Source organism: Archocentrus centrarchus, chromosome 21, assembly GCF_007364275.1.
Source record: "Archocentrus centrarchus isolate MPI-CPG fArcCen1 chromosome 21, fArcCen1, whole genome shotgun sequence".
Classification (NCBI taxonomy): Eukaryota; Metazoa; Chordata; class Actinopteri; order Cichliformes; family Cichlidae; genus Archocentrus; species Archocentrus centrarchus.
In genome coordinates, this window is record NC_044366.1 from 15,214,087 (window position 1) to 15,226,898 (window position 12,812).

Here is a 12,812-nt window from a genome sequence, read left to right on the forward strand (position 1 = left end):
TCTTTGTTTAATTCAGATGTCCCCGTCCCTGTGAGACTTCTGAGAAGCAAACAAAAGATTCCCTCTTGTTTCTCCTAATGTATTCCGAGACTGTAATTCAATAGCCCTTCCTAGCATCACCGCTTTGCTGTTGTGAGTGAAGTTGCACAGCTGTCAGCTTGAATTGGGGTCATGGTAAAGGTAGGCTCACCTTGCTACAGGGCTGCCTGTGCAGGCTGGATGAGAGCTAAAGGATACAAGACAAGGTCAGACAGAACTGGGCTGGATCTCGTGGTTGGTTAGCCATGATCTGGGCTAGAGGTTTTAGCAACAGAAGCTCTGTTGCTAAAACCTCTAGCCCAGATTAAACAGCACGAGTCAGTGTTTGAACATCTAAGACATTTATAGGGGCTTTAGGTTTATTTATATGCATACTGCTAAGCCCTACAATAATGGTCCTTTGCTGTGTGCTTTTGTTGTTTCGTTACATATATTCAGGTAAACAAGTTTTTGGACATTCACACAGTTTTAGGGGTTTTTTTTGTTTGTTTGTTTGTTTGTACATCTGTAAACCACAATGGATTTGGATTGACACAATCAAGATGTGATTGAAGTGCAGATTTTCAGCTTTAATTTAAGGTTTAAGAAAAATATTGTAAGACAGAATACACGTGTCTGCCTCCCACATTAACACACACGTGTATTCTGTCTTATTCTGTGGAAAGAATAGAGGTAGTGATGGTGGAGGAGTTTAAATACCTGGGGTCAACCATCCAAAGTGACAGACAGTGCACAAAAGAGGTGAAAGTTCAGGCACAGTGGAGTGGGTGGACATGAGTGATTTGGGGTGATTTGTGACAAAAGGATAGCAGCAAGAGTGAAAGGGAAGGTTTATGTATGGTTTGGGGATGGCGGTTCTGACAAAAAGACAGGAGACCGAGCTGGATGTGGCAGAGTTGAAGATGTTCAGATTTTTATTGGGAGTGACCAGGATGGACAGGTTTAGAAATTTGTACATGAGAGGGACTGCTAAGGCGAGAAGTTTAGAGAGGCAAGGCTGAGATGGTTTGGATGTGTACAGAGGTGATAGTGGGCATGCTGGTCAAAGGATGTTGAATATGGAGCTGCCAGGCAGGGGGGAAAGAGGAAGACCACAGAGAAGATTCATGGATGTTGTGAAGGATATGCAAAGGGTTGTGTGACACAGGAGAATACTAGGGATAGTGTAAAGTGGAAGTATGATCAGCTAAGAAGAATATTGCATTAACCATTTTGTACCAAAAGTAATTGGGCCACCTTCAGTTGGTGCTTGATTGTCAGGCACTTGAAATAGTGTTGTAAAATACCAAGAAAACAGGCCATTCCTGTCCATGGAACTGCTTATCACTCAGATGTCCTTTAAGCTACTAATAATGGTAATGCGTGAATTATACAGCATATATTTAGATTTATTGTAACTTATGCCATGTAACTCACCTTCAGGCTATAGGTTTATAAATCTTTCTTCTAAAGAGCAACAAAAACAGTGCTAAAGCACCAATTATTCCATTATATACACTTCGCAAAGTAACAGGATGCTGTGGTCATTCTGACCAAATGTAATTAACCTGTTTTCAGACATGTGGGAGGTTCCTTTTGAGGAGATTTCAGAGCTCCAGTGGCTTGGCAGTGGTGCACAGGGCGCCGTCTTCTTGGGCAAGTTTCGCTCTGAGGAGGTGGCCATCAAGAAGGTGCGAGAGCAGAAGGAGACGGACATTAAACACCTGCGAAAGCTCAAGCATCCCAATATCATCAGCTTCAAGTAAGTTAACGGAATAATTGCTTTTATGTGTGTCATGTTTGTTTCATCTTGTGGAGCTCTGGGTTTGTCTATTAGTCTAAACAAATATTTCCTGTCTTATGTCTGTCCCAGGGGTGTGTGCACCCAGGCACCATGTTACTGCATTATCATGGAGTACTGTGCCCAAGGTCAGCTGTATGAGGTGTTAAGGGCAGGGAGGAAAGTGACACCAAGGCTGCTGGTGGACTGGGCCACAGGTATCGCCAGCGGCATGAACTACTTACATCTGCACAAGATCATCCACAGAGACCTCAAGTCTCCCAAGTGAGTTTCAAATTGTGCTTTTGGGCAGAGAGATTAACTTTCTTTAGTTTTATTATATATACAACACACACACACACACTGAAGGGGGAGCATCTTTTACAGTTATGTTGAGAAAAATGCAGAAGTAGAGCTAAATCAAAATTATTTACTCCAGTGTATGTAGAGTTTTCCTGGTGCATCATGGGTACTGTGTTCATGCAACTTGATTTCTGCAGCAGCAACAACAATTCATCCTTTGTGCTCTGGATAGTCTGACATTAACACAAATGCCATTCTCAGATTTACCAAAAGCTACTCGTCTTCATGTAAGAGTTTGACAGAGTGTTCTGTCTCGTCCTCACTGCACACTGTAGCCTTGCATCTCTAATCAATATCATTGTGCTGCAGCAGTGCCACACACTGTATTAGTCAGCAGAATGTTAGCAGGCTGAATGTGCTGGAAAGGTCAGACTCATTTGGCTAATGGGGTGATTCAGATGCTTCTCTATCAGCTGAGTTGTTTTGGCTTAAAAATGGATTCTAAGTGCTACAGAAAGAAAAGCTCATACCCCTTAAAAACTTGTGCATTATCATCATCATCAGCCTGAATTGCTTAACCCTGGGCCAGCTCATACTGCCTGTTCTTTTTTTTTTTTCTCCCTTTTTCCTTTTTTTAAAGTCCTCTTAACCAGACAGACTGACCTTGCTAAGACATCTTTGTTTTCCCATTGTGTGTCTTTCAGTGTTTTGGTAACCCACAACGACACTGTGAAAATCTCCGACTTTGGCACATCCAAAGAGCTCAGTGACAAAAGTACAAAGATGTCATTTGCGGGGACAGTGGCCTGGATGGCCCCAGAAGTGATAAGAAATGAGCCCGTGTCTGAAAAAGTAGACATCTGGTGCGTAATATGGAGCAATGTTTAGTTTTTCTACATCATAGATAAAAACTGGATATTTTAAGAGTCATCTTGTGATGTTTCTGCGATGAAACCTGTCTATCTTTACTTGGGTGTTGCAGGTCATTTGGAGTTGTGTTATGGGAACTGCTGACTGGAGAGATTCCCTACAAAGATGTGGACTCCTCTGCCATTATTTGGGGCGTTGGCAGCAACAGTCTTCACCTACCTGTCCCCTCCACGTGCCCAGATGGGTTTAAAATCCTCATGAAACAGACATGGTGAGCAAAAAACATCTTTTCCACTGCACCTTTTAAAATATGATTGTCAAAGAGGTGCAGTGTGAGATAGATCCTAAAAATGAACCGCTAGAAAATAAAACATGCTCAGTACGCCTTCCTGATTTTCAAAACTCTAGGCAGGGAAAGCCCAGGAATAGGCCTTCGTTTCGTCAGATCCTCCTGCATCTTGACATCGCCTCTGCTGATGTTCTAGGAGCTCCTCAGGAGACCTACTTCAAGTCTCAGGTCTGGACCAACACTGAGAAATGCAAGCCAAACTGTAGATATTTATGTTTAGATAATGTTTTCTCAGTGCACAATGAATGCTCTGGCTGCGTGTTGACTCTGTACATCCATATTACAGGCAGAATGGAGGGAGGAGGTGAAGAAGCATTTTGAGAAGATCAAAAGTGAGGGCACCTGCATTCACAGGCTGGACGAGGAGCTGATCCGACGCAGGAGGGATGAACTCAGGTGTGTTGAAAAAAAGTGCAAACATGTTACTTGTTAATGGAAGACATGGTGCTAATTTGTAAATAAAGCAGAAGTTGTTGGGGGTGAACATTTTGCTGCATTTTGTGCACCTTCTCAGGCATGCGCTGGACATCCGGGAGCACTATGAGAGGAAACTGGAGAGAGCCAACAATCTCTACATGGAGCTCAGTGCCATCATGCTGCAGCTGGAGGTCCGAGAAAAGGAACTGATGAAGTATGTAGATAAACATCCCTTTACTAGTATCCTACTGCCATTATGCCAGTATTTCCTCCTTCTCAGTATTTCCAGTAACAAACTATAATGCAGCTGAAAGCATGTTCTGCTAGTTGGAGTCACAAAAATGGCCTGAATGACATCCTAAATATTTTTAGACTTTACCTTTCAGTTTCTACATTTTGGACTCATGCATGACCTAAATAAATAAGTCAGTGCGTTTCTTGAATTATTGTCAAAAAGGCACAGGTTAAGTGCATGTATATACCATCTCCCACTGGTTTGAATAATGATTCTGCAGAGTCAGTGTGATTGCTCTTCGTCAGACGTCATTGCTTTATGATCTGACATAAATCGAATTCTGTGTATCACCATAGGAGAGAGCAGGCAGTGGAGAAGAAATATCCCGGAACATACAAGCGCCACTTAGTCCGACCGATTGTTAGAGCCAACGCTGTGGAGAAGCTCATCAAGAAGAAAGGAAGCATTTCCCACAAACCTGGAATGCCTCCCACCAAAAGGTCTGAACTTTATTTTAACTGAGCAGCTAATTTTTAAACTTATTGTTTCTATCAAATGTTATACATACAATACAATGAAATTCACATTTTCCAGGCCAGACTTGCTTCGTTCTGATGGCATCCCCAGCGTAGACCCTCTCCCGTCCCCCTCACTGTCTGCAAGCCCAAAGGTCTCCACACCTCCTGGCAAAGCCCGTTATCGAAGCAAGCCTCGTCACCGCCGCGCCAACAGCAAAGGAAGCCACAACGAGTTCTCCGCTGTGCTGAAGCCTGTTGCTGGGGCACCAGAAGACACCCAGTCTCTCCAGGAGCAACCAATCCACCATCATCATCACCACCACCACCACCACCCACCTCCACAAATGGAGGGGAACTTTCTCCCCTTGAAAGGCCGTGAAGAGGCCGTCGTCAACTGTGCCAACAACCTGCGATATTTTGGCCCTGCTGCCGCTCTCCGTAGCCCTCAAACTGACCACATGCAGCGCCGCGTTTCTGGCTCCAGTCCTGACCTCATTTCCACTGCTGTAGATGCAGATACGCGACAGCGGACTTCATCCACCAGCTCCAACCCTGTATCAGGCGCTGGTGCTGGTACTTTATGTCCCTGCTGCCAGGCTCATCCCTTCCCTGGCTGCCTACACTGTCAGGAGACCCCTCCCACATCAAGCCACCCAGAGCTGTCACACTACTCGCTGCTCAACACCCAAGAGGGCACCCAGTCTTCTCTGGGGGCACACAACAAAGACGCAGTCTTGGATGGAGAGAACTCAAAGAAGACAGAGCCACAGGAACAGGATGCATCCCAGCACGCACACACACTGCCCTCTGCACTGCCCCGCACTCTCAGACCACTCAGGAAGGTGAGCAGAGCTGGTGGCTTTATACCCATGAATATGTGGCATGTGCTTGTGTGGGATTAAAAGCTGTAACTGCTTCTCTTTCAGGGTGGTGATGAGTCATCTGAAGAAGAGGAGGGAGAGGTGGATAGTGAAGTGGAGTTTCCAAGGAGACAGAGGTGAAATACAGATGGTCATTTAGTTTGCAGATGGGCTTTTATTGTGATGCAACAAAAGAAAATGATCTTTACCACATCAAGTAGCAACCATTTTCAAAAGAGACTGCTGATTGAAGTCAGCTTTTTATTTTTTTCCTGTCTCCCTCACAGACCTCATCGCTGTATGAGCAGTTTCCAGTCCTACTCCACTTTCAGTTCAGAGAATCTGTCAGTGTCTGATGGAGAGGAAGGAAACACCAGTGACCACTCGCACAGCGGACCCCTGGACAGGCTGAGCGCCAGTCAGGAGGAGCACCTGGACGAGCTGCTGTCGCACACTCCGGACATCCCCATCGACATCTCCACCCAGTCAGACGGCCTCTCTGACAAGGAATGTGCTGTCCGCAGGGTGAAGACACAGATCTCGCTGGGAAAACTGTGCTCTGATGAACACAGCTACGAGGTCAGTTTGCATGAATCTCTATGCAGATGTGGCTCAAGTGGTGGCAAGTTCCACTGCTTTAGTCCAGACAGTTTATTTTAAAAAGGCATACGTGATTCCAGACCATGTGTTCTTCTAACTGTGATGGTGTCCTAACCTTTCCTCCACCACCACCATGAGCGGCTATTTAATCGAAGTGGGTTTAGCAAGTAGATATGAGCTTTTAGCTGGAAGCACTGCTGTGCCTAAATAAAGGCTCTCAGATGCTTTAGACCATTGGTATTCTACATATAGACTGAAATAACATGCCAGTATGCACATCATACAAAAAGGGAAGCCTTTGCTCTATCACTACAGATAAACACACTATATTTGTATGTAGGGCACTAGAACATTTCCCTTTGATGTTTAATTTATTTGATTAAAGGAGACAGAATGTGCTCATTTCTCACTCTGTATTTTTATCTTTGAACTCTGCCAGAGTAGCTTTGAGTGATTCGCAGTTTAAAAAAAAAAAAGCTGTTGGTGCATCTCCTCAGTTCATCCTCTGTGTGAAACAAGTGGTTTTGGCTGCTCCCCCTTTAAGGTAATATTCTTCTGATTGGCTTTGACTTCATACAGGACCAGGAGAAGAAACATTTGTTTAAAACAGTGTTTAGAGCAGTCTGAAGCCTCAGTTTTTAAGGCACAGGGGTTATTTGAGCATAATGAGTCCATACTGACCTTATTCGAAACTTTGGTCATGTCTAATGTGAGTGTCCACCACTGTGACAGTATACGCTCACTGACCACTTCATTAGGTACACCTTGCAAGAACCAGGTTGGGGCCCCCTTTTACCTTCAAAATTGCCTTAATTCCTCGTGGCACAGATTCAACAAAATTCTGGAAACATTCCTCAGATTTACACCATCACCAGCAGCCTGAACCATTGATACAAGGGAGGATGGATCCACGCTTTCATGTTGTTTACTCTAAGCTCTGATCCTACAATATGAATGTGGCAGCAGAAATTGAGACTCATCAGACTAGGCAAAGTTTTTCCAGTCTTCTATTGTCCAATTCTGGTGAGCCCATGTGAATTGATAGCCTGTGTGGTCTTCTGCTGCTGTAGCCTATCTGCTTCAAGGTTAGACATGTTGTGCATTCAGAGATGCTCTTCTGCGTACCTTAGCTGTAATGAGTGGTTAGTTGAGTTGCTTTGTCCTTCCTATCAGCTCGAAGCAGTCTAGCCATTCTCCTTTGACCTCTGGCATCAACAAGGGATTTTCAGCAGGAAAACTGCCACTCACTGGATATTTTCTCTTTTTACAACCATCTCTGTAAACTCTAGAGATGGTTTTATGGGAAAATCCCCATAGATGAGCAACTTCTGAAATAAGACCATCCCATCTAACACTAGCAGTCATGCTACATTTAGAGTCACTTAAATCACCTTTCTTCCCCATATTGATGCTTGGTTTGAACTTCAATAGGTCGTCTTGACACTGTCTACATGCCTATTGAGTTGCTGCCATGTGATTGGCAAGTGTACCTAATAAAGTGACCAGAGATTGTATATGTATGGCAGAAAATGAGGAGATGCGTACTAGGTCCACTCTAATATACATATGGTTCATAACAAAGCCATTATTTATTCTGGGTTATAGGAAACAATAATATATGTTTATTTTATTTACTGCATCACACAGAATTAAAAAAAATGCACATACAGATAAACAGCATCTTTGAGTCAATAAGACATGGTAAATCATCCCTGATGCTGGGTCTTTCTTAATGTTCCTCTGTTTTTTTTTTTCTTCCGATTTTTCTCTCAGAATCCACTTCAGTTTGGGGATTCAGACTGTGATTCGTCAGAAGCGGAGTGCTCCGATGCCACTATTAGAAACAACAAAGTCGGGGCTCCTTCCTCGTGGTGAAACCTGCCCAAGGGCTCAGCGCCGTTCCTGCCTGGAGGCCATCACGTCCCTCTCTGCTCTGCAGAAAATTCAGCAATAAGAGGACAAACATTGTAAACAAAGCTCCCTATAGCAATGTCCCATGTAATCTCCCCCCACATGACCACCTCCTTTTCCCCTACCTCCTTAAACCCACCCCAATTCCCGTTCATCTAGCACAGCATTCAGGCAACCCATTGCAGGGATTCCCTTTTGAATGGTAATGTACAGTAAATAGTTTAACATTCATAATTTATTTTTGTCTGAATTTTGAAGGAAAATTCAGGAACTATGTAATTTTTCTGATCTGCCCAGAGGAAAAAAGACATTTTGAGCCCAAGCATGGGTTTACTATGTGATGGAGGGAGACCAGGACTGGATGAAAGTGTAGATGATGATGATGACGATGATGATGAGGATTTATCCATCTGAGATTGACAGCTATCAGTGGGGAGATGCATAACTGCAATAGTTGGCCTCTCAGGTGACTGACAGAAAATAAGCATCACTGCAAGTCATTATCTTGCTGCAGTTGCTTTCAACATCTCACTGTTGTGGACAGAAATCTCCAAACAGCTGCAGCCTGACCAACCTGCTTTATCATGAGTTTACAGTATCAAATCCCAGTACCCCAGCTCCTTCGCTTCCACCCCACCCCCACCCCCCACCCCCACCCCCCCACTGTGACTAACGTGGGGAACCAGGAGCTCATGGAAAACATTGTGAACACCAGCATGAACAACCTGCCTCGCAACTGGATTTTCTCCCTCCCTGAAACCACCGGATGTGTCTGTTCATCGGGACCCCCCCACCCTCCACGTAGCTGTCGAAGCATGCTTATGCAGCTCGCAAAATACAAGCGCTGCCCCAAGACTGCACGAAGTGGACAGAGCATCAGAGATAACGACGCGGCCGACAGCTAAGGGGGAAAAAAAATTCAAGAGACTCTTCCTCTCTGACTCTGCTCGTCCTTCTCTTAAAGACATGCCATCGTCATCAGCAATCAGATGTCACAGGCAGAGTTACTGAGGGAGTTGTCTGTGTGTGAGTGAGTGAATGAGTGTGTATGTGCGTGACAAGATAAAGCCCTTTCCATTAGACATTACAGTTTCAAGTCTCATCTCAGGATTGTTCAAGGACTGTGAAACTGGACCGGACCAATTATATGAAGTAATGTTTTTGTTTTTTTGAATGGCACATATTACGGACCATGCAGGAATATTTGAAAAGGTCTTACAGGTAGCCTTGATGTTCAACCTTTTATTGCTGTAACAGACTTTAATGTGATGTGGAGAAAAAGCAATCCAGGTGCAGTATCCCATTTCTTGAAATCTCAAGCTTTGGCATTGTTCCACAGACCATTTTCTAGCAGGGTGGATTATACCAATGTCCAAAACGATGATTATAACAGCAATAACAGTTCAGCACACGTGAGAAAGAAGTTGCTTGTTCAGGATCTGGGATGTCTAGCTGGCTAGACACAAGCACAGCGACTGGTAGCTGGAGGAGAGCTACTTATAGAGGCGAATTTTTTTTTTTTTTTTAAAGTCCAGAGTGGGATTTTTAAATTTTCTTTACAGCACTTAAAATTGGAGCTGAAATTGGCTCTGATCCAGAGAAACTTTTAAATAAAAGTATGAGGGTTTTCTTAGCATACTTCTTTATATAGTCCCAAAGAGTTGCTTGATTAATCGCTTTTCACAAAACATATGTAAATATAGGTTTCTTTGATCACATGTATCAACCTAAGGAGCAGATGGACTAAAATAAGAATTCTTTTTTTTTTTTTTTAATTACTGTTAGAGAAATGTAGCTCTATGACTGTGAGTTTCCATGTTTTTCTGTAGGGTCATATTCTGCTTAACTAATGTCCTCCACTTTTTTTTTGTGTTTCAAACACCAGCACATTTGCCTACCTAAATCCATGTATATTTATTTATGATCCAAGGCTAGAAAAACAAAAACTAAATGGTACATTTCTTCTTAATGACTTGCGATACTTAGTGCATGTTGCAAAGTGTAGTCAGGAGTTGGAAAAAATATATCAAAAGTTCAGTTTTCAAGGGCTCAAATTTACATCCATCCATATATCCATTTTCTTCCACTTATCCAATTCAGGGTCGTGTGGGGCGCTAGAGCTTATCCCAACTGTCACAGGGCAAAAGGCAGGGTACACCCCGGACAGGTCAGCATTTCAGCAGTCTGTCCCAGGGTTAAGACATAGATTCACGCTCACGTTCACACCTATGGCCAATTTAGAGGTTTTATATATATATATATCAAACTTAAGGGTTTTTATTTATTTTTTTGCTACTTTTAGCACATACCACAGTTGGTTTCAAAATATTTGTGTAATGGTGAGATGTTTAACACGTCACTTATTTTGAAAGACTTCCAATTCGCTCAAATATGCAGGCCTGCTTTTTGAACTCTGCATTTTTTTTTTTTAACAAAAAAAAAAGTATGAGAAAAAGCCTTCAAGGAAAATGCTTTCTTTATTAACAAAAACTGAAAAAGTGGTCCACTCCTCGCAGTTGTGACAGTCCACACTCAGTAAGATAAGATGGTGATGCACTCCTTGTGTTTGTTGATGTTTAAGACCAGCCGTACCCATAAAAACTCCCATAGAAATGCATAAAAATCTCATTATTACAGAGCTACATTTCTCAGTATTTTTCTCCTGAACATTCGTCAGTTACAACAGCAGGTTTCATGTTTCATCTAACAGGAACAGTTTAATCTAGAATTTAACTTTCTCAACATAGCTGTTAAAATGCCCCATTTTTGTGACCATGTCTTTGCTGCTTTGATGCTCAGGTTTTGTTGCCAAGTGCAAGCAAGAACAATATATGGGCGTCCACTAGATGGTGACATATTTATTTTGGCTTGAGTTATGTAAATGCCCTGGTTCCATCATCTTTTTCTGGTCAAGATAATTTATCTGATGTTCCCTGTGATTATCTAGAGCAATATTACTTTTTTTCCTCCCCTCTGGTTGTCCGTGAAAAGGGATACTGCATCTGTGAGAGAGCTCTGTTTTTTTTTTTGTTTGTTTGTTTGTTTTTTTGTTCTTTTTGTTTTGTTTTGTTTGTAATAAGCTCCATTTGTCATCATCCTCACTGATCTGATCTTGAAGTTGAAAAACAGTCAGCCAGGGTTGAGTTTTGCGATAATGATGTCAAGCCGTCGCTTCAGGCGTGTGCAGACGGCTGAGATTCTGCGTAAAGGAACATAAGCCAGAGACGAGGCCATGGAGCATCAGGCTGCTCTTGGTTTTCAGCGACCTCATCTCAGTGTTACCCCTGTACATAAACATGTGTAAATGTCAAGTGGCCCAGCATCGCCCCTCTCTCTCTCTCTCTCTCTCATTGCACAGTTCTGGCAAAGCCTCGAGCTTGATGACCAGCGGACTGGTTGAGCAGGAAACTCTTTAAACTGTCCTACATCAGTATTGAACACTACAGGAGGATGTGAGCTGTAAACCCAAGCAGCACAAGGTGAATCTAACGCTGATGGATGATCTACCTTTTGCTTGACAGCTTTGGAAAGGCTCGCACCTTCTGCCGAAAACAGCTGCTGCCTTTCCTCGAGCCTCCTCCTTCACTCTTGTTTACGCACTTGTGAAATAACCCAGTGTATTGTAATGACGGGGTAATCCGATCAAGCTGTTAATAATAACATTATCTTTCTGGCGTATATCCTGTGAAGTATGATTGTTGTGTAGTTTTCATTTAATTTTGATCTTTTTTTTTCTTTGTAGCTGGCCTACATGATTGTTGAATTTAATTTATTTTGGATGACTGGTAAGGAGTAGTGTTCTTTTTAATTTCAGGCAGCTTCAGAAATGTCACGACCTACGACTTCTCTCCTGGAAAGTATTATTTAAAGGAAGCACAATGAATTGGTACGGGAAGAGGACAGTATTTGTTTGTATGGTAGAACAAAAGCATTGTCATGTCATGTGACCCTGCAGGGGACCATTTGTCATTAGTTTTGAATTAGCAGACTTTACAGCAGTAATTATGTCATCTTAGGCTGTTAGGAACCACTTCCAATCGTAGGTCAGTCAGTGGGCTGTCTCCGCAGAGTAAATGAGGCGTTGAGTCCAGAGGCAGGCGTGATGCCGACTTCTGCACGTCTCCAGTGACCCTCTTCCTCTCATTTTTAATGAAAATACTTACATCTGAATTTCTGTGAAATTGTCTCTCTAACCGTGGACATCCTGTTGCCTGTTATCGGAACCTGTTAATTTGTTACTCTCATTTCCAATCCTCTTTCCTGTTGAAAGGCATTATGATCAACCAATCCTGTCAGTTTCCTGTATTATCCAGTGTACAGTGCAATGAGTATCTGGGAGAATAAAATCAGAGCAAACAACTGCATGGAATAAATGCTGATGTACTGTACCCAAAACTTTGTGATCTGACTCTTTTGTTTGTCCCCTACTCTGGGGTCCTTCTTTTAATATATTTGATATTTTTGTTTTGTCATGTGTGTACAGAGCTGTGCAAAAGCCACCCCTCATTTCTTTACATTTTACCAGGAAAATGGGACCTGCCTGTTTAAACACAAATAAAGAAGAGTTCAGATTGTTTGTTGGCAACAGACAAATGTAATTAAACATAAACTCATTGTAAATGTATATATTTTAAAAAAACAAGCAAATACACACTGTAGATTAACTTTTTTTTTCTCAAACCTTACTTCATGTCCCCTTTCCATTGTTGTGTTCCTTCTTCACTTCTTTTTCACCTTGCATGGGGCAGCAATTGCAGTGAGAGTTTAATGTTGCTCATTATTTTCAGTCCTATATTAGTTTAACAATAACATAATCTTTATTTGGTATGACCACCTTTATTCTTCAGCACAGCCTGAACTCTCTGAGGCAGCTTTCTGGTCATTCCTTTGAATTTTCTTCAGAAATCGTTCTCCACGCTTCATTCCCTCTTCTGTCGAGATGATCCCACAC

General features: G+C 42.6%; 1 protein-coding gene across 1 annotated transcript in view; it reads left to right on the forward strand.

Moving 5' to 3' along the window:
• Positions 1–8,509, forward strand: part of map3k13 (mitogen-activated protein kinase kinase kinase 13) — a 40,141-nt gene extending 31,632 nt beyond the window's left edge. Inside the window, exons 5-16 of the mRNA XM_030757983.1 lie at positions 1,597–1,780; positions 1,892–2,083; positions 2,806–2,964; positions 3,084–3,242; positions 3,380–3,488; positions 3,607–3,716; positions 3,835–3,951; positions 4,329–4,472; positions 4,567–5,332; positions 5,417–5,487; positions 5,638–5,929; positions 7,724–8,509. Coding sequence (XP_030613843.1) covers positions 1,597–1,780; positions 1,892–2,083; positions 2,806–2,964; positions 3,084–3,242; positions 3,380–3,488; positions 3,607–3,716; positions 3,835–3,951; positions 4,329–4,472; positions 4,567–5,332; positions 5,417–5,487; positions 5,638–5,929; positions 7,724–7,825 — 2,405 coding nt within the window. The 3' untranslated portion in view covers positions 7,826–8,509. The remainder of the gene's footprint in view (positions 1–1,596; positions 1,781–1,891; positions 2,084–2,805; positions 2,965–3,083; positions 3,243–3,379; positions 3,489–3,606; positions 3,717–3,834; positions 3,952–4,328; positions 4,473–4,566; positions 5,333–5,416; positions 5,488–5,637; positions 5,930–7,723) is intronic.
• The last annotated feature ends 4,303 nt before the right edge of the window (positions 8,510–12,812 follow it).